At 46.9% G+C, this 22,960-nt stretch overlaps 2 protein-coding genes across 8 annotated transcripts; both read right to left on the bottom strand.

The window, feature by feature from the left end:
- Positions 1-285: 285 nt before the first annotated feature.
- Positions 286-3,407, bottom strand: BCAS2 (BCAS2 pre-mRNA processing factor). The gene is made up of 7 exons (XM_052698203.1): positions 3,266-3,407; positions 3,087-3,179; positions 2,949-3,019; positions 2,718-2,879; positions 1,708-1,758; positions 1,026-1,106; positions 286-505 (listed from the first exon to the last, which is right to left on the bottom strand). The coding sequence occupies exons 1-7, from the start codon at positions 3,356-3,358 to the stop codon at positions 379-381; spliced, it is 678 nt and encodes a 225-aa protein (XP_052554163.1). The 5' UTR covers positions 3,359-3,407; the 3' UTR covers positions 286-378.
- A 69-nt stretch (positions 3,408-3,476) lies between these two features.
- Positions 3,477-22,938, bottom strand: DENND2C (DENN domain containing 2C). Of its 7 annotated transcripts, XM_052698196.1 has the most exons (20): positions 19,087-22,219; positions 18,117-18,212; positions 17,263-18,011; positions 16,136-16,284; positions 15,451-15,563; positions 14,910-15,077; positions 12,093-12,189; positions 11,342-11,386; positions 10,641-10,828; positions 9,780-9,889; positions 9,367-9,436; positions 8,964-9,041; positions 8,023-8,163; positions 7,507-7,655; positions 6,940-7,117; positions 6,539-6,580; positions 5,487-5,592; positions 4,445-4,684; positions 4,110-4,196; positions 3,477-3,649 (listed from the first exon to the last, which is right to left on the bottom strand). In XM_052698196.1, the coding sequence occupies exons 1-20, from the start codon at positions 19,261-19,263 to the stop codon at positions 3,618-3,620; spliced, it is 3,015 nt and encodes a 1,004-aa protein (XP_052554156.1). In that variant the 5' UTR covers positions 19,264-22,219; the 3' UTR covers positions 3,477-3,617. The 7 variants fall into 7 exon arrangements, with proteins under 7 accessions (XP_052554156.1, XP_052554159.1, XP_052554158.1 ...); XM_052698199.1 differs by lacking the exon at positions 19,087-22,219 and adding an exon at positions 22,871-22,938 and having other exon boundaries at positions 17,263-18,212; XM_052698198.1 differs by lacking the exon at positions 19,087-22,219 and adding an exon at positions 22,425-22,789 and having other exon boundaries at positions 17,263-18,212.
- Positions 22,939-22,960: the final 22 nt, after the last annotated feature.

Here is a 22,960-nt window from a genome sequence, read left to right as displayed (position 1 = left end):
CCCGCTCCGCGCACGCACAGCGTCACAACGCGCCGTGCGCGCTCCCCAGCGGGAGGGCGGGTCCGGGGCTCGCGCAGGCGTGGCCGCCCGGTGCGAAGCGGTGCGCGGACAGACGAAACGCGATGTCACGTGACGCGCCGCCGGCTAGAGCGCCGCGCGCGCCTCTACGAGCGCTCCGGCGTGAATCGCGATTGGCCGCCGCCGACGGCGCCCCCACGCGCGCGGAGGTCGCAGCCAGGTCCCGGCACGGCGCTGAACTGTCGTTAATACGCATCAACCACGTGGTGAGAGGACCAGCCTTTATTGGGCAAAGCAAAGCTTATTACAGCACAGTAGGAAATGCAAAAACACGGAGCAGCGGTCAGAAGAGAGCAGCTGTCAGAAGTCCTGCTGGATGTTCTCCTTGTTCGCTTCCCCGTGCTGTTGTTTGATTTGGGAAATCTCATTTTCTAGCTGCACAATTGTTCGTTCAATCTCGTAGTTCTTACTGACAAGAGACACCCACCTGGAAGGGAACAATTTTAAGAAAGCTGTCAGGTGTTACCAGGGCTTACAACAATCCTCTGATTCAAAATCAAAAGAGTGGGACAGCAAGTTGTGGTAAAGCACAAGGACACAAACAACCAGCATCTGTCTCAGTATGTGACACAGCTGACACCAGGAGTAATCTGAACAACCACGGTTAGAAAAAGATGTTTTCAACAGTTAAACTTCAACATATAATCCAGGAAATGAAATGTCGTAAAGAAAAAGATGCTAAAAAACACTGATGTCCAATATTTTGATAAAGAAGAGTTTCAGAAACAATCCACACAAGAAGTTCAAGCTGCTGTCACTCACTGGGTCACCCATTCACAGTGACCATTACACAGAGCTGAACTATACACCCTCTAAAACACTGCAAATCAACAGCAGCCATCTGATGATCTGCTATGGCAGTAAAGAAAAACTGATGATGTTCTCCATAAGGGAATTCTATACAGGAAACACTCCTGGAAGGTGTACCAAAAATTCCAGCTACTCACGTGGATTCCATTTCTCGTAGCTTAGCTCCAGCTGTGAGCTGCATGTTCTTTCGTTGCCAGTTCAGATCCTGAATGCTCTTCCTGAGGAAAAAAAAAAAACAAAAACAGAGACCTATGATTTTTTTTTTTTTTTTTCTTCTTTGTCTCATTTATTCAAGAATGTTTAAATCTGCTGCTTGAAATTCACTGTCCTGGAATTACCCACCAGGAAGCACTGGTGCAGCAGCATCTAACCACCACAAAGTAGTAATACAACATTCAGAATCCCAACAGAAGATTAAAAACATCATTTCAACAAAACACCTCCGTCCCTCAGTAATTTAGTAAACTTGCTAAAGCATTCACTTGAAAACAAAACCTAATATCAGGCAAGCTGAGCCAACTGCATGCTAAATAAAATGGTACCAGCAGTGAAAAGGAAACATGACTGCATTTGAGAGAGGTCTCTACCACGATTAATTCTGCTCAAAGCAGTGCTTCAGACAAAAACAACAAAGAAAAACAACCACAGACTTTGAGTGGAATAGACGTCGTAAATGTAACAGGGAAGGAGGGAGGGGAAGGTGAATCTTCTTTCCTTGGACCACTACAGCAGCATAAACATGGCTCTTTCAGAGCTGAGGGGGTGGGGAGTTTCTATATTCCTTCCAACTTCAGTATGAGGCTATGAAAAACCACTCACCGCAACTTCTGAAGCTCCTTCTGGGCTTGTTCTATCATATGAACCAGATGTCTAATAGCAGAATGGAAGCAAAGCACGAGAAAAACATACAGTTACTAGGTTAGACCCATTTAACCAACCTCCCATGTAACTATTCCAGAAGAGTTCAGCATGCAACCATCCACTAAGGGCAAGCAGCACGTTTGTTCTCAGCACAGTCTGTGCCCTGCACTCCTGAAGGTTATAAGTTATGGCAACTTGATAGCATTACAACATACGCAGCTTTAAGACAGACACCTTTAATAATCACTACATTCAACCCTTGCTGACACACAGTGTTATAAAGCCACATCTGATAGTTGGTGGTGATTTTTTATTTTCAAGACTGTTACTGTAAGCTCACACTATTTCCACTAGAACAGTACTGAAGTATCTCATCACCTTACTGCCAATCTTCTGCTTTACACACTAAGCTCGCCTGTAACCAGCATTTTTTCCCCACTCTGTAACACTGCCTGCGCACAAACAGTTCTCCATCTGACAAATGTATGTAAGCCAGCAGATCACAGAATGAATCACAGAATGGCCAGGGTTGGAAGGGACCTTAAGGATCATGAAGCTCCAACCCCTGCCACAAGCCTCCCCATTTAATACCAGCCCAGGCTGCCCAGGGCCCCAATCAACCTGGCCTTGAACACCTCCAGGAATGGGGCATCCACAGCCTCTCTGGGCAGCTGTTCCAGCACCTCCAGATCCTCCACCCAGAGCTCTACTCTTAAGCTGAACAGCCCCTAAGCCTTCTCACAAAGGTATGGTTTGCATTCTTTTCACTTTTCTTTAAAGTTAAGCTGACGCTCCTTTGAAGCATCATCGATGCTCCCTGTCCGCAACAGCCCCACTGCTTCTTGCAGCTACACTCTCACATGTTTTTTAGCCATTTCAACAGTGAGTTCTGGTGAAGAGGATCAGCAGGAGAGCGTTTCTACCTTCAACCCCCATTTCACGGGCTGTCATTCCAGCCTCAGCCTTACTCATTGTACACCTTCCAAGCATTGCAGCCGTGCTGGGACATCAGCTCCAGGTTCTCGATGCGCACAGCCTGGTGCTCCAGTTGCGCCATGGAGTTGTTAACGCATTCCTGCCACGCCGTGATGTCGTTCTTCTGCCCGGAGGAGGGAGCCGGCAGTTCGTATCTGAAACGCAGCGCCGTTCGGATCCCGCCCGGAGCTCCGCGCCGCATTCCTCCCCAGCCAACCCCTCACCTCTTCATGCTGAGCAGCTCCAGGGGCTGCCGGGCCGCCAGGCGCTCGAACTCGTTCCGCATGATCTCGGTCTGAGGGGAGAGGGCGGTGAGGGGCGGGTGGGGGGACGGCGCGACGGCACGGGGCGAGGCGGCTCACCTCGAAGGCGCTGCAGTCGTGTGCCGGCAGGTAGCTGAGGTAGTTCTTCGTGGGCCGGTAGCGCCGCGTCTCCTCCTCCACAAGAGCCGCAGCCTAACGCACAGAGGCGTCAGGCGGGAACGAGCCGCGCAGCACCGCACCGCACCGCACCGCACCGCCTCGGCCCGGCCCGCACTCACCGCCTCGCGCACGCCCGGCGCCTCGTAGCCCTGATCGAAGTAGGGCAGCGCGTCCACCACCACGTCGCCCGCCACCAACCCCGGTCCCGCCATGATGCTCGCGACTACCGCGCATGCGCCCACCCTCAGACAGAGCGGCGCTTCGCATTGCGCCTGCGCGCACCGCCCGCCCCCGCCCCCGCCCCGCCCAGAGAGGAGAGGACACGGGTGGTTGGTTGCGGCACTGCTGCTTGTTATGGCGGCCCGGAGTGGCCGCTTCAGCTGTGGTAGAGGCTGTGAGTCCGGCTCCGGGCAGGGGTTGGTTCTCCACCCGCCTCCTCGTTGCTCTCTGCCGTTCTACGGCAGTGCACGTTCATTTCTTCTGGAGAAATTTCATCTTACTTCCTAGAGGGAAAGAAAACAAAACAACATGTCAGGATTTGGAGTCGTATCTTGGTCAGTGGGCCAAGGAGCTTCTGAGAGCAGAAACCCAAACAGAAGGATTTCTGTCCTGTGTTGCATGTACAGCCAAGGCTGAAATTGCCAAATTTGGGCAACTTTGGGATTAGAACACTTCCGCACATTTTATCCAAAGTCAAAACTTTTATTTAAAATAAATACCTTACAGTCATATCAAGAAATGGCCTGGGTTGAAAAGGACCACAATGCTCATCCAGTTTCAACCCCTGCTGTGTGCAGGTCACCAACCAGCAGACCAGGCTGCGCAGAGCCACATCCAGCCTGGCCTTGAATGCCTGCAGGGATGGGGGCATCCACAGCCTCCTTGGGCGAGGCAAAGGAAAGCAGCATGTGTACACAAGGCAAAATATAGGAGGGAAATAAAATAAAAAAGCTGTCTCCTTACCAAGACTGCGAAGGATTCTGTTCATCCCAGTCGGCTCAGTCTCTGGAATGCTCTCCAGATACTCCAAGGCACGGACCTCAAAAAGACCTACAGAGAGAAAACAGCACGCAGCTGGGTGAGATCCTCCACCTCAGGCATCAACATCGTTGTGTGCAGGACCAAAGCCAGGAGGGAGACAAAGGCATCCTTTGCTTAATGAGATTAACTTTACTGAACACCTAGAAGGCCACAGAGCTATTACATATGCCAACAGGAAAACTTGCTGGGGCAAAAGGCTTTGTAAGAGTTAAAGATACGTGATGTGGAAGTGAGTTTGTAAAACAAGAAAGCCTCACCTTTGACAGCACTCTTACTTAGCTCTCGATCCTGTATGAACCCTGCAAACATCTGTGTCTCCATGAAAAAGTGCAGGAAGTGGCGCACGTTGCGTGACGTGTGGGATTTACGGAATGGTTCCCGCTGGAACACTCGCTCTCCTTTCTCTGTAACGTTCATGTGCAGGGAATAGTGACCAACAATCTCCACAAAGAAGTGCACAAAAGCTTCGGAGACCAGGGAGTTTAAAGGCATGTCACCTGTGAAGAAGATAGCAGAGGAGAAATGTCCAAAGTGACTCACATTAGAGGGACACTCCTCTTCTAAAAGAAGAGCAACAGATGCTTTTTCGGCTGGCTTTCTCAGACTATGAAATTTCATATGGGTATTCAATACCAAAGGAGACTTGGCTCAAGTGTTTAGACTCCTCTCCCACGACAGCTTTCTGCTGAGACAGGTTCCATTTTGAAGCTTTTCCAGCAGTGAAAGCATTCAGAATTTCTTTTCACCCAGTAAAAAACTAATAAGCAGTAAGTTCATAATAGTCTAATTCTTTTAAAGAGTGAGGCAAATCACAAAACACAAAGTGGAAAATTTTCTTACGCTGATGACCATGGAATCACAATTTGTCAATGCCATTCTCTCAGGCAATTCAATACTTTCTAAAATTCTCAGATTAATTTATCTGAAAGACTGTGTATCAAGACCAGCAACTTTGAAAATGATGTCAAATTATCCTCTGAAGTACAGAGAATTTACTCTATTCTCCATTTAAGAAAAACTTCCTCTCTGCCACTTCAGGAAAATTACAGAAAACTCAAAGCATGGAAACTGATACACTTGGCTTAAGTAACACCAGAGTTTTCCACACACTGATTGTGAAAAGAGGAACAATTATTAGGACAGCAGATTTCTAATACATTCACATGAAATATGTCATCAGTAAGATCACAGGAAAATAGCTTTATAAAATGTTACTCTGTAAAGCTTATTTCCATTTGCACACTTCTGTGGCAGCAACTTGGTAACTGAAGAGGCCTGCTGACTTTTCTACAGATATACCTTGTGTGCAATTCTGCTCGTGTGACAAGATTTCATTTCGCTCCTCCAAAATTTGGGCAAGTGCAGCCTGGAGCTTACGAGGCAGGATTTCTTCTTCATCCGATACCTGAACAGAAAAGTGACCGTTTAACTTTTTGTGTTACATCTATTCAACAGAAACTTCTCTGATGAGAAATACTCTTAACATGCCTAGAACAATTAGAGGGAAGTTACTCTGATGTGTTGCATTCTGGTGGAGGCAATATATTTGTCTTGTTGCCACAGAAATGAAAAACACTTGCCCAATGCCTTCTCTCTACAACTAGAATCAATGCATACATTAACACAAAACTACGTATATCAAATCCACTACACAGACTCAGGCTTATCAGAGCAGTGATAAAACACACTAGAACAACAATAGTCTGTTGAGAAAATATGACAAATGTCACTACATGACATTTTAGTGAGAAAACAATCCTTTAATACCTTTCTCCACTTGCAGGCTGCAATGCAAAATAGAACAGTAAGGCAAGGGAAAGGGGATGCAAATATCCTCCCGAACTAGTAACACTCCACTAAGTTCATAGTGACTTGTCTGGTGATGCAGAAGGCTTTTTCAGCACATTTAGTAAAGTTTGGGACCAGCAGAGAATCACATGTGAACTGTGACAATTTCTCTCAGACTACCACTCCTGGGAAAACAAACACACCCTAGCTAGATGAGAGAGGGGAAAATCATGTAGAGAATAAGTCCAGAAAGACAGCCAGAATGCAACAAGGAATCCTAGCGGTCCACTTCACATGCTGAACCAAGATCCTCTTTTTAAATCCAGTTCAGCAGCATGCCTGGCTTACAGTGCTCTGTGCTGTTGCTCCTGCAGCCTCAGCCTTTCAACAAGTCTGTTCCCTTCTCTAGTGATAAAAAAGGAATGCAAGATATTTCTTCAGCCACTGGAGTCTACAGATGAAAACAAGTCTTAACTGATTTCTTGCTCACATTTGTGGATCCTATTCTTGGCATATAACACCACCAAGAGTAACCAGTGCTGGAATTTCACTCTTTCACTCACCTCTTGCAAAAACTTGTCAGCACAAAGATCAACAATCAGAACCTAGGGAAAGACAGACAAAAAATATTAGCTCTTGTAACTATGTACGTTGCCATGCAGCAGGAAAAAAACAATAACTTTATATATATATATATATATATATATATATAAAAAACTTTTATTTTGTCCCCAGTTTTAGGGGATGTCACACACAAGTTTTGCATGACTTCAGCTGTCCTAAGAACAGTCAATATTATTAATCTTTGACAGCAAAGGAATGTGGTGGCATGTATCTTGCAAGTTAAAAACTGTCTCAGAAAGGTTTAAGACGTTACATTAAGACAGAATCCACAGAGATTCTTTCAAAGAAGTCAGCCTAATTCCACCAATTGTCCCTCCACAGTGTTTTGCCCAGTTCTCACCTCTTCTACAGGCAGGTCTTGGAGCTGTGGTAATGAGCAGGAGAGAATGCCAATTAAGAATGGAGTCGGAGAGCACACAATATCAATCATAGAAGTTGGTAGCACTGGTATGTACGTGTGTTGCCAAGTGAAGGGATAAAGTATTGCAACTGCAGCATGGCCACATTTAGACAGGGTGCTAAAAAGTAAGGGAAGCACAGAAGGGATTGTCAGTGTCTCTTTCAGTGTTCTGCTACAGACATAGGTTAGAAATGCTCTGAGGAAATGTAATTTATGTATGCTGCTTGTGCATCAGAAGAAGCCCCATGCAACCATTTATGAAGTCAAGTTATGGGGAGCTAGGAATAGCATCAGCCCAGAGTAAAGGAAACATTCCCTTGTGTCCTCTTGGGTAAGCAGCGCACTCCAAATGTTAAGCATGCAAAAGTCCTGTGGAGAATCTGCCAAAAGCTTTTAAATCTAATTATTTACAGAAAGTTAGACAAGCTCACACATGAAACAGGCCCAAATACAAGAGAAAAAGCAACATGCCTCAGAAAGAACTGGTCACTCAGACTCATTCTTTACCTTAAATTGTCAGCAACAAAGATCACTCTCCTTTCCAGCAGGAGAGAGGCAAAGACCCGTATCATGTGAGAGACACTCAGGCACCTGAACAGGCATTCGAAATCAACGTGTTCAAGTCGAGAATCTGACGGACGGCAGAGTTTCATAACCTGGGAACAGCAGAGATGCAGAGTGCTGGATGGAACAGCCAGATCACAGCATTAGGCTGGATGAGGGAGGACCTGACTGGAAAGCAGAAGTGTTGGATCCTCACAGGTTGAACCCACATCACCTGGATGGACAGTTCAGAGCATCTCAAAGGACTCTCAACCTGCTCTTCCTTTAAAAAAAGCAACGAATCACTTCTATTGTGCAGTTCAAAGGAAGCTGGTTTCTCCGACAACCTCTAGTCAGTCTGGAAATTACCATCAGATCAATGATTTACAGGCAGCATCACTCTGCAGTGCAGTTTGCAGAACACCACTTTGCCCCATAGACACCAGTCAACACAGCAAAACCAGTCCTGAATTCAGTTACCTCATTTCCTGCTCCTGGCAGGAAGCTCTTCACAGTAATAGTGCGTCCGGGAGCAGGGAAAGGCGCCTCCATTACACTGCGCATAAACGGGTGGACGAGGGCTGGGGACATCTCTCGCCTTTTCTCCACTTCATCTAAAATCTGCAAATAAATCAGACTTTGATTCACTGCATGCTGGTTAGCCCAAAGAAATACAAGCCTATGTTATGTCCCATTCCATAGCTACACGTGAGGGGTCCAACACAGACTCCCAGCCCTCCTTCCTCCTTGCCCTGGGGTTCTTGTGTAACCTCTCGAATGTCTGAACAAACAAGTGGTAATACGTAACTGTAAGTACAACTCTCCATTCTCAATTCCATACTGCTTCTACTAGAAAGAAATCTCTTATGTGTTGTAATCAGATACTCTAGTTAGATGGGGAAGAAGGGCAACATCTCATCCAAATCATCTTTCTGAAACACTGTTCTAGTAACTCACTGGTCCAATTATTAGAAATCATCACAAATTCATCCCTGTACTCTTCTGCAGGAATTGTTCTGTATCTGTAAGAGCTTTCTCTAGTGTTTAGTTCCTTATCTATTCTCCTTACTGTGCTAGGAGAAACAAGCTGAGATCTTTCCCTCGTTACCCTCTTGCCCACAAAATAAATGATTTTTCATTTCCAAGTCATGAAAGAAGAGGACAAAGGGGCACTATTAATATTAACAGGTGTTAGGAGCCACTTCCTGACAATAATTTGCTGAATTTTCTGTATAGTAGCTGACAAGTCCCAGCCCTAGTATAATTATTTGCCCGTCAAGTACAAAAGTGGCAAGGAAGCACTACACTGATGGACTACAACTGCTAAGAAAATTCTAGACTGGATAAAAGCATCCAGTTACTTCTTGGTGCTTGCTGGCTGTCAGACCCATATCACAGATGAATACAGTTTCTCATCTCACCTTGGAGAAGAGGTTGAAGCAGCCCAGGCGGCTGACGATGCAGTACACCTCAGGAAGGCGCTTCCCTTTCCCTTCTGGCTGAAAAGCAACAGGACCAGTTATGCTGAGAGCATGGATGTGAAAAACAAACTAACACACACAGTGTAGTTGATGCACAGTATTCCTTCTGCTGCAATGCTCTCTACACTTCTGCCTTGTGGGATTCCTGAGGAATAACCAGCTCCAGAAGCTTTCACACCCAGAATTCACTTTACTGTATTGCTGGGCATTGTTACGCTCCTTCCCTTATGCAATTAAATGACTGGTAACCTCAGCAGCAGCAGCAGCCCAAGAGCATATTCTGCATTTGATTGTGCATTTAACAGTGCTTTCTTTACACTCCACCCAATACACAGATGCTTACCAGGAGCTTCTTGCAGTATCCAAACCAGCGGCTGCCATCCTCGCCCGTCAACACAAAAGAAAATGTTTCACTGGGAAACCAAAGAAGAGTCAGGAGTTAAATTCACCACACAGTTCAGACAAGATTGACTAAATAAAACGTGCTCCACACAGACTATAAGGTATCCTTCTGATCATGCCAAAGACCACTTCTGTAATGAGTAGCCAAACAAAAAACTCATAATAAAGATGATCAGACAGATGCAGTACCTCTGAGCCCACCTCCATATCTCACCTTCCCCCTTCACAGGGCTTAGAGATTCAGCCTTTCCCATTTTTCCTTGCTTTGGCTGCAGTTCCTCAGGTCCAGGAAACTTCTACATATCTAAGACTTCAGACCCACCTCAGACCCATCTGTATATAGTAAGTCTTTACCTTTTAAGGTCTGACGCAGGAAACCAGTCTTTGGGATCTGGAAAGCAGAATTTGGGAATGACCTTTAGCCTCTCTTCAGTATCCTTTGACTGTCTGAAGCGATGTTCAGGCTGGAGAGGTAACATATATTTAAAGTCACTGAAGTGTGGTGCACAGCTTCAGCATTTAAAAGAAAAGGGGACAGTATCTTCTTGATTATTCGAAGTGCTGAACCACCTGATAGTTAATCTACAAGTATGGGAGAAAGCATTCTCACTAAAACAGATTCCCAGCTCCCTCTTGCAACTTAGCTGCTGACTGGACCTTTTTACAATTACCCAGCTGGCTGCGATAGGAACTGAGTAAGATTCAGAGCCATGGCCAAATTCACAGGAGAATGAAGCGCCCAAACAACTGTTGTGCCATTAGGCAGCTTGCCTCACTTCTACTCCTAGGAGATCTGAAGACAGGAAAATTCTCAATTCTTAGAAGTGCCCAGAAGAGGCAAAAGGGAGGTTTTCAAGATAGGGATTTCATTTAATTGTGAAACATCCCTGAGAAGAGCAAAGTTCATTCCGTACAGCTGATATTTTAAGGACTATATTTTCAGTCAGCACATACATTCAATTCTACCCATTAATTAAGACCTTGCACTCTTCCTGGCTATAGTCCCTTATTAACTTTGTGAATCCAAAACACGTACATGTCAAACACAATGAAGGTATTTGCACACAAATCCTTATGCTGCTGGACAATAACCTCCCTTAACGAGCTTAGGATAATACTCATAATAATCAGTGGATTACTTCTGACAGCACAGAAAGAATTCTTAGAAATAAACAGCTGCTGTGTTTTCTGCAAACATTTCCATGCCACTCTTACCTTGCTGGGAAACTGCTGTATGATTTGTGGTGTGTATTTTATCTCAGATGCCCTTTTCTGTAGTGACACTACCACAAACAGCTCAAACAGCTGCTGCTCCTGGAGCTCTATTAAATCTCTCTCCAATGTTTGGTAGTGTGGGTTCCTCTTGGAGGCTGACTGCACCAGTAGCAGGCCCCTATGTAGACCTGAAGAAAGGGACAAATCCAAAACCAGCCTGTGACTTTTACTGCCAGAAACCTATTAGTTACAGAACAAGAACTGTCATCACCTTCATTAAGGGAAAAAGGGGTCGGTGCATCTGACTAATGCCACAGAACTGCTGCATGCTATGGGCTTTGGACTCCTGGGTCCATTTGTCAAGTTCAGAGCTGTTCCAGATAAAGGAGCAATTGCCCTGCAGCAACTCTGCAAATCTCTTTGCTTGATAACTAGCATTCTCCTGCCATGTCTTCCATACATCCCAGAGCAACACTGCTAGTTGCTAGCAGATTGTTGGCTTTAAACCTGAAGGATTCAAGAGAAGTGGGTGAAACAGAAGTTGATTTGTCGCTGCAACAGCTCCCAGTCTTGGCCACACTAACCCTCAGATGCTCCCTTTCTCTGTCTCGGCAGAAGCCACAACTTGTCAGCATGGCCATCCCACCAGAATCTTTTGTGTTGTGCTGTGGGGACAGGACCAGCCCTTATGATTCACTCACTTTTTGGCTGGTTTTCCGTATCACTTTCATTTCCACTGGTTTCACCTGAAACACACACAGTTTTCACTTATTAGCCATGCAGAAGGAAGATGGGCAACACCCTAACCTGGGAAAGACAGAGAACTTCAGACTCATCAGATCAACATCACTCAGGTCTGCTCATCTATCCTGCTCAAGGCACCAGCAAAGAACAACCACTACTGGCAAATGTGCTACCACAGTAAATTCCAGGAAGTAGAGCTGATTAAGATCCCTGTTTCCAGGATGCAGATCAGAGGCAAAGAGCAACCAAGTGGTTATTTGAAGCTGCTGTAAAAGTTAACAGAATATACTATAAATTGCTGGACAGAATATACTATAAATACAGATTGTACCACTGCTTGTAGTTTTTAAGTACACAAGAATATCATTGTGGAGGCACAGAAAAGTAGAGCAGTCACAGCGAGTTCTAGTGCCAAGTGGTTTTGTTCTGTTTCTTTGAAAAAGCACTTGGAATCACTACTCCAGCTCTTCAGGTTCAGACTACAGGGGAATCTTCCACCTGTACCAGTGTTAAATTTGTGCAAGTCAAGTGTTCCCAGTCCTACTGGTGCTGAAAGTCCAACAATTCCAGTTGCAAGACACGGGGCTCAGCACTGTTAAGTCAGCCCAGAATGAGCTGCAGGAAAGTCTAAGAGAACCCCAGCACATACAGAAATTGTGCCACTCAACAATTCTGTATCAAAGAGAACAGTGCTGGAGAGCTCTGTACCTTTTGTTGGAGGCATTTCCTTCCCAGCAGGACTGAGCAACTTCACCCTTTTCTTCCCACGCTTAGAAACAAAGATCTCCTGTATTTTTAGTACCATCTGAAATCCAAAGCAGAACCAGAGATTAGTAAGGGGGTCCAGAGAACGGACCAACGGACTACAGCCCAACATCTGTCATCTGGGACTACAATACTTGGGAAAAGTTGCTGACTCCCTGCCAGGGCCCCTGGCTCAGAGACTGCTTGCTAGAATACTTTTAGCAGTTAACTGAGTAACGAATGGGCGTAGTTTCTGCTGCACAATTACCATTAGTACAGCCTGAAGTTGACACTAAACCACGTATACATTCTGGAAGTTATATTTTGCTTATAAGATAGACAGCAGAAGTGGCAAACTGGCTGGCATCAGATCTCAGTCTTCTATTGCAAAGGCCCTTGCAAGAATATCTTATAAACCCTCCAGCTTGAAAGCCTCTGAACTCCACAAGCTCTCAGTACCCAGATTCTTTCTAAGCCCAATGAGAAGTAGAACTCCCCCCAGTGTAGTTCACTTTTTATGCTTAGTTTTGGTGGTTTCTGTTGTTGCTAACTGTCAAATAGCTAGAGTAAGTTCTCCAAAACACAGGTTGAGCACAGAGCAAGGCTGCACTAAGTCCTTGTCCCAGGGCAAATTGCCAAAATTAACAGATTAAGTACTTTCATTTTGCACAGGTAATAAAAGACAGTGGAACTGAAGTGGTCTATGCTGCAGGCAAAAGAGACTCAGTCTGCTGGAAGAAAAACTTTGGAAAACAGCACAGTTCAAAGCAGACTACAGGCCTAGAAGAAGTGTCAGCGTTTGGCACCCCATGTCAGCACTGCTAACCTTCACTTCATTGGTCACAGAGGCCTTAAAACCAAACTCATAAAGCTTTCTGTCTCTCCTGTGATAGGCCTCTCTGCACTGTTACCCTCATCTGCCAGGTATACAGTGCTGCAGGCAGCTCCTTGATTCTGCACATCAGAGACTGCTATCACTTCACTGTGAAGGATTTACTTTAAATGCAAACAGCAGATCAAGTTCATTCTTGTCCCCAGTTAAGAATTCATTAAATGCTCCTACTGGATGTAGCAGGGTGTGCCCAGCCATTTGTCACCACAAAAACTGCATAAAAAGGAAGATACTCAGAGAGAGAACCTGTTTTTCAGCTCAAGCCTTTATCCTCAGTTCAGCAAACTATAATTAGCTCTTCTCCTTTTCAAATGTCCTCACACATGTTGTCTCCTGGTGTTCTGCTTTAGACTAATACGTCCTAAAAATGAGGCTGAAAGGAAGAAAACAGACCTCAGGAGGTGGTGCTTCCCTTGCAAAATCTGCCTTCTTTTCCCTCTACCATCCAGCATTATTGAGAAGTTTTCAATTTCTGTTCTCATTTTTGCACAGTCGAGCCACCAGTGGAAGATACTGGGTGTGTTTAAGGCTTCTTATGTGCTTCTTGAGCAATAACGTTTTTTCTTCTTAGACTAAAATCCTTTTCTCAATCTCTTGAGTAATCTTGGCTCAGTTCCCTAGGAGCACTGGGCTTCCTGCATGAAAATTATTACCAGATTTTTGGAGTAGGTTTGCTTTAGGAAACATTACACTTTCCTCCTCCAAAAGAAAGATATCCTCCACAGCATTTTTACAATCTTTCCAGTATCAACAATTTTCCAAGCCTGTACTTTGTTTAAAAAAAAAAAACAAAAACAAAAACAGAGCACATTCAAATGTTCCTTGATATTCCAAAACACTTAACGTGTGAAAAGCATTTTGCAGGTGTCCAATTATACTTCACAGGCCTCTGCAAATTGTTCAAATTGAGCACATGTTCTGAAGAAATAATGATCTGCAGCAGTTAATGATTTTATCATGGCAAAAGCAAGTTGTTGTCAACACTACAACTGGAATTGGAGTCCTGCACACCATGTGCCACACATACAGCACGCAGTGGTAGCTGCAGCTGTCCTTCTATAGCACATGCTTCAAAGTGTTAACTAATGCCAGTATTTAGAAAGTTTTCAAGCACATCAAATGAGAATCAGAATGAATCCTGTAGTGCAAAACTGAATTACAGGCCTCTCCCGCTAATCAGAAGTGTATCAGTATTTTGCACACAGGCAGAAAGGAAAAACCAGAAGCGGCAAAGGGGAGAACTGTAGGAAGGCTATGGGAAATGGGCTTATCCCAGCGAGGTGCAGCTCACCTTTAGAATATGGCAACAGCTGCAAAAGCGTGTTCCCAAAGTCAAGAACCACAAGCCAGAATGTCAAGTAAGCAAGTGCCCAGCCTTCTCACAGCCCCATGCTGTCAGCCATTAACAGCTCAGTCCCTGCAGTGAGAACACAGGGCTCAGCCTAAGAAGTCCTCAGCAGAAACATATGCACAAACAGAATAGTACAGGGCTGACCGCTCAGCTTACAAAGAGCTTCCTTTCCTTCCTGCATTGCATTCAGTATAAAACATCAACGTACTTCGTGGAAAGAGGCTTTGCTGACAAAGCACTAGGAACAGCTGGTATCCATAGATAGAACTGGTATCCATTTGACCTATTGCCCCATTTGCAGATTATTCATCAGCAAAACTACTACTGGCCCACCCAGAACTGGCTCTCTGTTCTTCCATTTCCCAATACTTGCCCTACTCCTCGGAGGAAAATGGTTCAAGAGAAGCATTTGTCCACACACACAGCAGTGCTAAGCAACATTTACCTGCCAGACACATGAAGCACTTAGAGGTGCTGGACAAAGAAGCAAGGATTTGAAATACCATGCAAGAAGAAATGTTACATGCTTAAATCTCACCCAGGGCAAGTTCTTTCTCCTGCTAGTAGCCTCTACTGCTCGGAACAGCTTCCAGTCGGTCAGTGTGACAGGCAAGGTCGTGTCCTTCACAATTTTCCCTTGCAAACTTGTCAGGGAAGGCTTTAACTCAAAAGTCTTGCGACTGAGGAAGGAAGGTTTTGGAGGAAGCTAGAAAACAGAATCAGAAGGGATGGCTAAGCATGGGATAAAGCTTTGGTCCAAGTTCAGGGGTAAAAAAGTCAGATTATGATTGATAGATTTCCTGCAACTTCCTGCACTCCAAAGCTTTCTCTCCAACCCCCATCCTGTGATTCAAGTATCACATCTAAGCACTCTTGATTCTATTCTTTTGTTCATTAATAGTTTTATGAACTGTCATTGCCACGGCTGTTTATTACCACTTATATACATAACAGGCAAAAAAAATAAAAGGAAAAACAATGACATAGCACTGACAAACTAGGGTAGAGGAGGAACACAAAACAGCCCTTGCAAAGATGACTCTTTGTAAACACATGCTGGTTGAATCCCCTCACCCTACCTTTGGAGCTCTACTGCTGCTTTGGGAAGGTGGTAATTTCCAAACAGATGGGACCTTCCATAGGGGTAAAGGCAGCACTCTGATATCTTCATAGGGGTTCTCTTTTTCAGGACCTGGAAGAAGCACTGAATGGGGGATTTACAGAAGAAGCTAAAGTTCTGAATGCTTGCAAGGCAAATAAGCAAGGAAAGTCTGTGCAGTTGTCTGCCAAGGTTGAACAGAGTCTGAAGAGACACCTGTTTAAGGACGGATTAGGCTTCTACCACCTAGAGGTCCACCTAATCCATTACCATAAAACTGGCAAGCTACACAGATCAGAAAAGTAGAACATTTCTACCACTGTGGAGAAAGCAGCTCAACTGCAAAGCAGTTAGTTTGGTCAGTACCTGCACAATCTCACTGCAGTACTCAAGCAGGGGATGTGAAGAGCTAATAAAGAAATCAGTTTAGCACAGGTGAATTCTAGCAGCCTCCCATGACATCTGAAACCAGATGCAGTCAGCTATCCTGCATGGTTATTCACAAACAGATAATTATTAATACCAACGAAGAACTCAGATGGGGAAGACCATAAAAGTCACAGAGCTGGTCAGGTCCTCAATGCATTCTCATCTTCATTCCTCCCTCCCCAGCAGTTTAGCTACCCCTAAACAACATGAGTGTACCCCCAAGAACAGGCACATACAGATAATGTCCTCATAGATGTTGTCTTCTGACTGTGTGTAGATGAGCCTGGCTCCTGCAGTGCCATCTGCTTCTTCTTGAAGTTTACGGGACCTGGTGGCAGACACCCAGTTGCGGAAGCCCTGAATGTCCTCAAACTCAAAGGATTTCCTAGAGGAAAACCAGCATAACATCATCTAAAGACAACATCATGTGCAAAGGCCATTGAGTTGCACTACCCAGCTCACACGGACTTTGATCCCACTTGGGTCCATCACGTACATGGATGCTCCACTCTGGACTCTGCCAATCAAGTCCTGCTCACTTACTCTGGAAGGTTTTTAAATTTAAAAAATGGAGTTTGAGGCTCCATGGCTAAGCACACCACAGGCAGGCAAGGTAAACGCCATCCCATCTTGTCACAGCTTTTGCAGACTAAGCACTTGCAGCAGTACTCTGAATTAAGCAGTTTTCTACAGGATCTCTCCTCTACTGTTCTTGCTAAAGGAACCTTTGGGAGTTGGCGTTTTCGTATATTTGGCCTCCAACCCAAAATAATGACATAGAGGTCACAAAGGAGCTGACTGCGATTTAACCCATCATCACAAAACTTATGGGGTTTGCTGCACACCTTGCCACCGTGAAAAAAGGATTCAGGAGTCCTAGTCACATCTCCATTCATTGTGTTTACACTCATCTCTAGCACACCTGCCCTAAACAGCTGCTAGAGGGGCACCTGACAGCCTCCAACTCTAAGACAATAAATAACAATTCTCCAACAGAACAATTTTTCATTCAGAGGAAAATTTGAACATTTAGCAGCAATACTGCCACAAGAGAAGGCTACTCTGTAATCTACAAGTTGCAACTGAGAACAAGCTCTCCCTGGGGTCAGCATATTGTCACTCACGTTTCAAAGTGTGGGATTGATAAATGTTTGGGGCTTTGAGCATTTAAAAGATTATCAGCAGTAAAAGCAATGTGTACAGAATGTTAGAAAGGTGGTACTTTCATCCAGAAATATTGTCTCCTCATCAACAGTACTGATCATCATCTCCACAAGGACATCATGGCAAGCAAGCTGTTTAGACCCATGCAGAATCTGATTTAATGGAATGAGTTTCATAGATGACAGATGAATCAACATACCTCTGGATTCTTCCTCGGATCCTTCTGCTGACTGTTCTCTTCTCCAGATTGTTAGAAAACGAAACCAGATCTCCTCCACGTTTCTTTTCCAGGGGAGCTTCCTTGGTAGCACTGGCATCGCTGCAGCTGCTGGCACAGTTTTCTGCAAGATAGCGGAAAGTCCTACGGGGCTTGGGTGGCGGGACTGCAGCCAACTTCTTCTCTTGCTCCACAGCCTCCAAGTAAGAGTTTTTCACATTCCTCTCTGCCCCGCAGAACAATTCCACTCCTTCGGCTTTCCGTTCTCTTTCTGTGAAGCCACAATTCCCCCACTTCTTCTGAAGGTCCACAGGAACTGGCAGGGCTGTGCTAGGGTCTACTTTCCTCCAAAGCCCTTGCAAAGTGTAGAAGTTGCCTGGGGGCAATGCCTCCCCTGGGTCTGGGAAACCTGCTTGCCATTTTCCATTCTCCTTGGCCTGGGGAGCATGGCTGCACGCACAGGACTTGAGGTCACCACAGTCAGCAGTTTGCAAGCAACTCCTTGCATTTTCCCTGAAGTCCAAACCCAAGTTCTTTGGATCTTTAGACCCAGCCTTTCTGCCCTTCTCTGTATCTTCAGGCTTCACTTTGGACAGAACATCGCAGCCTGGATCATATTTTACTCCAAAATCATTCAACTGCTGTTTCTCCTTGCTGGAGCACCCTTGTGTTCTCCCTTCCCACTGGGAGATCTTCTGCTTGATGTTGCGGCAGTGGCTCCTAGAGAGGGTCTGCACAGCAGAGCGGGAGAAGCTACTGTCACCTGTCTCTGTTGGGTGCATGGCAAGTGCCAACGTGCTTACAAACGCCCCATCTCCAGTTCTGCCCAGTTTCACCTGTGTCTTGCATGCATCAAGCTGGCATGAGACTCCAAAGCATCCAGGGGCATCCAAGAGCCCCTGAGTCCTGCAAGAACTGCCTCCTAGTGCAACCTGAGGACAGAAAAAAAGAGAACCATCAGCTGCATTCCAACCATACACAACACCAGGAGTTTCCAGCTGTACTTTGGCAACTGCTGAAGAACATTCCTCCCCAAACCACACATTCAAGACTGCCTTTCTTAGTGCACTCTTCACAAAGCCTGTTGCTGCTGAATATATCTGGGAGGGCTAACAAAAGGAACTAGAGGTCTCACTGGGTTAAAAAAAAAACAAATAAAACACTGCAACGGGAATAAAACGCTGCCAGGGATCCCCAAGGCCCAAACTCAAGGAAATTATTTGGTGGCACGGAAACACAACACCATGTCCTGTCTGCAGCAGAACTCCCAGCCAGCTCCTCTGCAGCATACTTGTACTGATGCAGGCCAAACAGGAGCGTTCTGTTTCTCTGATGCTCTGCACTGCTCAAAGCACCTCAGGCAGCCCACAGTGCTGCTGCAGCAGCACATCTCCACTGGAGCTCTCTAACACTGCAAGATACAAGACACCATGCCAGCTCTATTGACAGACAACCACATCTACCTCTCCAGCGTCAGCAGTAGCAGGACGGCTGCTGCTTCGCACAGGCAGATTTGCATGGTTGTGTTGACTGCAGAAGAGCTCAACAGCACAAGTGAAAACTTGTTTGATGTTCTGCGTGTCAATACCTGATCTAACTTTGCCAGCAGAGAAACTGGAGGGCAGTGGCTGGCAGTCAGGGGAATTTTTAGGAAGACATACAACAGGAGTCAAAAAGCAGAGAAAACTGGTGAATCGGGAAAAAGAGAGCTGTGTTTAGATCAGCAGAGAAGGAACACCAAAGAAATGATGTGATTTCTCCAGCAGGGTCCTGCAGCAAGAAAGGCAAGTGAAACTGCCACCTTACCACCAGGGAGAAGTGGGTTTGCTGCAGAGATCCAGCACCAACAAATCTGTCACACAGCTCCAGCTGGCTTTCCACACTTTGTACCAAAGCAGTGTTGCTTGCTGTGGCAAAAAGGTCACTGCTGCCTGTCTTCAGAGAGAACAACATAGGTTCCTGAAGACAAGTATTTTTTATCATATTGTCCCAGACAGTTGCGAATAATCCTCCCAATTATCACTGAGAGAGTTTTAAACTAGAAGAGGGGAGATTTAGGTTAGATGTGAGGAGGAAATTCTTAACTCAGAGGGCGGTGAGACCCTGCCACAGGCTGGCCAGAGAAGCTGGAGGTGCCCCGTACCTGGAGGAGCTCAAGGCCAGGCTGGATGAGGCCCTGAGCAGCATGAGCTGGTGGAAGGGAACTGGCCTGCGATGGAGTCGGGCTTGGGGGGCTCTGGGATCCCTTCCAACTCAACCATTCTGTGGTTCTATGATTAACGAATGGGCTAAATTTAGACTACACGAGTAAGCAACTGAGCTGAAGATATATGCTGCACCATCAGCCCTCTGCCCCCTATCAGCACTCTGCCATACCCTCAATGCACTCATACTGGCACCCCGTCCTGACCATCACCATACCCTGTCTCCAAAGCAGTGCAGGCAAGCTGCTCCTGTGCACACAGCACTGCCAACTGCAGCACAGCACAGAGCAGCACAGCACAGCACACACTCCCTCCTCACCAGCAGCAAGAAGCAGGCAGGGGACCAGCAAACTAATGGGGGCTGTCCATCCCATCACACGGGAGCAGGAAAAGAACAGAACAAGCCTAGGAATTGCACACAACTGTTAATAAAACGGAAACCACGCCTACAGTCTCATCATTCCTGATTCCTTTGGCAGGGTACTGCTGTGCTACCACACCCCACGGTGAGACCCTAGGCCAGGCTGCTCCTCTGCTGCTCACAGGCAGCCCCAGGCCTTTGCCCTCTCCTATAAATAGGGCATTGTTTCTAAAACATCCTGAGCCAGAGCAGATCCATCCTTCCTCAATCCCTGTCTGCACAGCCTTGATTAGCAGACAGCAAAGCAACTTTCCTCTTCCCTGTACCATTGGAACTACGAGAAAAACAGTGCTCTGGGCTGCTCCCGAGGACCTAAAGCACAGGCTAGCCAGCATGCACGGTCTCCAATGGGAAAAGCCAGACTAGAAGATTTGGGAACAGAGCCACGTTGTTCTGAGTGCAGCAGCAAAGGTCTACCCAAGGTATGTCACTGACCTTTGCATTATCACATACAGGTAGAAACACGTGACTCCTTGTTCATCTTAAATGAAGGCAACTGAACACAAGTTCAAAGCACCTCACTCTCTCCTGCTAAGTGCTGCTCCACCAGCCATGGTGTTGAACTGCCTTCCAAAATAACCCATCCTCCAAGGAGAAGAATGCAGCTCTTCACCTGCACAGGCTTGCCAGGCAGCTGGCTGCTATCAGCATACAGGCATTCAATCTAAACTCATTACATGAACCAGGGCCAGCAGTAAAAGCTGATATTTAGTGAGGAAAGAGGAGTCTGTAGTGGTCTGACCCATGCCTGATAGCACCAGACACAGCCTGAGACAGCCCAATGCGTAGCTCAGAGAGACACACACCAGGCAGAGCTCAACTGAGCCAGGCAGCCAGCACTTGTACATCAGGGACCACCCCACATTCTTTTCACAGATTAACCTGACTTTCAGTGACTGCTTCTGTCTCCATGCCTCCTTCCAAACGCCTTCAGCAGCACCAATACGCTTTCCAGTACAAAAGCCAAATCTATCATCCCTATAGCATTAGTACAGCTGCATAGCGTAGCCAAAAATACTGAATTAATTCACTGGAAGCAACAGCCACAAGCAAGTATGGCATAAACAGCACGCATCTCTCTCCATAAGAGAGACAGCATGGAACTAAGAGGGGACAAAACAAGTTTACCCAAAGCAGACAAACAAGGCACATTCACAACACACGACAGGTAGCCCTTAGTCCTCTCCCAATTCTGAAAGCAGAGAGCATACTAAGCGCTTTCTATACAGTTTCAAGGCAGCTCAGTTTCTTGAAAAAAAAAACAACTGAAGGAAAGAACTGTTGCCGGTACTGTTTAAGAATAAAGCTGAGATCAAGCCCACCCACTGTGGGTCCCTACAACGCCCCTCAACAAATCATGCTGGCAGCTAAATAGCTAAACAAAGACACCAGCACACCACCTTACCTTATCCTGCTGTACAACAGGCATGAGAACAAGCAAATCAACAATCTGGCAAGCCCATGCAGTTCTGAAGCAATCTTTTGCTCCTTTTACGAGCCACGTGGTTCTAAGACACCTAAGAAATGACAGAACTCCTTGCCATTAAGCCTCCTCTGTTGGTAGCCCAATACAAGGCAGCTTCTGGTCTTGGGAAGGCTAGGGAAGCTGTCCTAAAAGGATGAGGGGACAGCCAGTGCAGCAGGAAGGACACCCAGAGCTTTCAGCTACTCTCATTCTGTTCAGCTCCACAACAGACCTGAACTTTTTCTGAACAAAAATGTGTCATTCAGATGGCTGAAAGATATGGGCAGAACCAGACAAGCAGATTTTATATCAAAACAAGTAATGCTTCAGGAATGTGGTGTGCTTAGTCATTTCCATTTCCATCCAAAGCAACTCTGATGATTAACTCATTCAAAGCTTCTGCTTCATGATGTGGAACGGAGTCCCACCCGACCCCATACCTGCCTATAGAACCGATAGCAAAAGTATATGGCAAAAAGGGTAAGTCTGACTTTGTGGGTCCTGCAACTTTTGTAGGGACGAGGAAGATCTGACTCTTCCTTTAGGGATGAAATTCCACTTCCTGAGCTCCTCAGACACACTCTGCACTTGCCTTTTCCCTGAGCAAACCAGAATCCGCAGCCACAGACATTTTTGGGGACAGCTTACCCAGGTGTCTTTCAGGGTCGCTTTCCTTGCCCATCACACCCTCCCCCAGCAGTTTTTATTGTCTGCATGCTCAGACAGAGGGCAATTCCCCGCAGGCCTGAAGGGACAGGACTAAAGCGAGATGGGGAGAAACACCGCAATCCCGGACAAACCGCTGTCGCCGCTGCAGCAATCGCTGTCTGACGCCTTTCCCTCAACCCCACGACCCCCGCACCCCCTCTATCTCCGCAAGGACAGCACACGGGATCGCTCGGCAGCTCCTCTCCTCCACACCGCGATGTCCGCGCTTGCCCTTCGGCCGCCGGGATGGGCGGCACCGAGCGCGCACGGCCGTAAGCGGGGGTCCTGCGGGGCCGCCTGGCCGCGGCTGTCAGCAGTCCTCAACGCAACGAAGGAGCACGAATACCTAACGCTCCTGAAGAACCGGTCCGCTAGCGAAGAGTTACGGAGACTTTGCGAGGGGCGGCGGTAAAACGAGGCCGGTGACTCCTGCGGCAGCGCGGTTCTGAGGCGGACATCGCCTCCTCCCGGGGTTCATTCGCTCGTCCCCACCCCCCACAGCCAGCGCTCTCCTCCACTGCGCGGGGACGCGCGGACCCTCCGGGACCCGAAGGTCGCGGCTCGGGGCGCGCCGTGTCCGGCAGCAGCGCGGCGCAGAGCAGCAGCACGACGTTCGCAGAGCCGGTGCTCTCCCGTAGCAGCGCCTCCCGCGTCGATCTGACGCAGGCAGCCCGCGGCCTCGCACGAAGCCCGACCCTCACCCCAGTTCCGCACAGGAGTCCCGTCCGCCGCCCCGCCCCCCCAGCGGCCCCCACCTCCCCGCGGCGCTCCTCCGCCGCTACCCGCGCTCACCCCCGCCCGGCCCCGCTGGCGGGGCGCTCCCGGCGCACGCTCAGCTCCCGCCCTCCGCGCCGCACGGCCGGTCCTCCCCTCCCTCCCTTC

Source organism: Tympanuchus pallidicinctus, unplaced genomic scaffold (genome assembly GCF_026119805.1).
Source record: "Tympanuchus pallidicinctus isolate F22 unplaced genomic scaffold, pur_lepc_1.0 scaffold32, whole genome shotgun sequence".
In the NCBI taxonomy this organism is placed as follows: domain Eukaryota; kingdom Metazoa; phylum Chordata; class Aves; order Galliformes; family Phasianidae; genus Tympanuchus; species Tympanuchus pallidicinctus.
Note: the sequence above shows the minus strand (reverse complement) of the source record. Positions and strands in the feature narration are given on the sequence as shown.

What these genes read in the sequence shown, in the direction of transcription:
- BCAS2 (XM_052698203.1), bottom strand. Translation starts at nt 3,358, where the DNA reads ATGGCGGGACCGGGGTTGGTGGCGGGCGACGTGGTGGTGGACGCGCTG. An exon ending in ACGACTGCAGCGCCTTCGAG is followed by an intron (nt 3,020 to 3,086) that starts GTGAGCCGCCTC and finishes CTCTCCCCTCAG; the next exon opens with ACCGAGATCATGCGGAACGA. An exon ending in AAGGAGCTTCAGAAGTTGCG is followed by an intron (nt 1,107 to 1,707) that starts GTGAGTGGTTTT and finishes TTTTTTCCTCAG; the next exon opens with GAAGAGCATTCAGGATCTGA.
- DENND2C (XM_052698194.1), bottom strand. Translation starts at nt 19,263, where the DNA reads ATGATAAAAAATACTTGTCTTCAGGAACCTATGTTGTTCTCTCTGAAG. An exon ending in GATACTGCAAGAAGCTCCTG is followed by an intron (nt 9,042 to 9,366) that starts GTAAGCATCTGT and finishes GTTGCTTTTCAG; the next exon opens with CCAGAAGGGAAAGGGAAGCG. An exon ending in CAGAATCCTTCGCAGTCTTG is followed by an intron (nt 3,650 to 4,109) that starts GTAAGGAGACAG and finishes CTTTCCCTCTAG; the next exon opens with GAAGTAAGATGAAATTTCTC.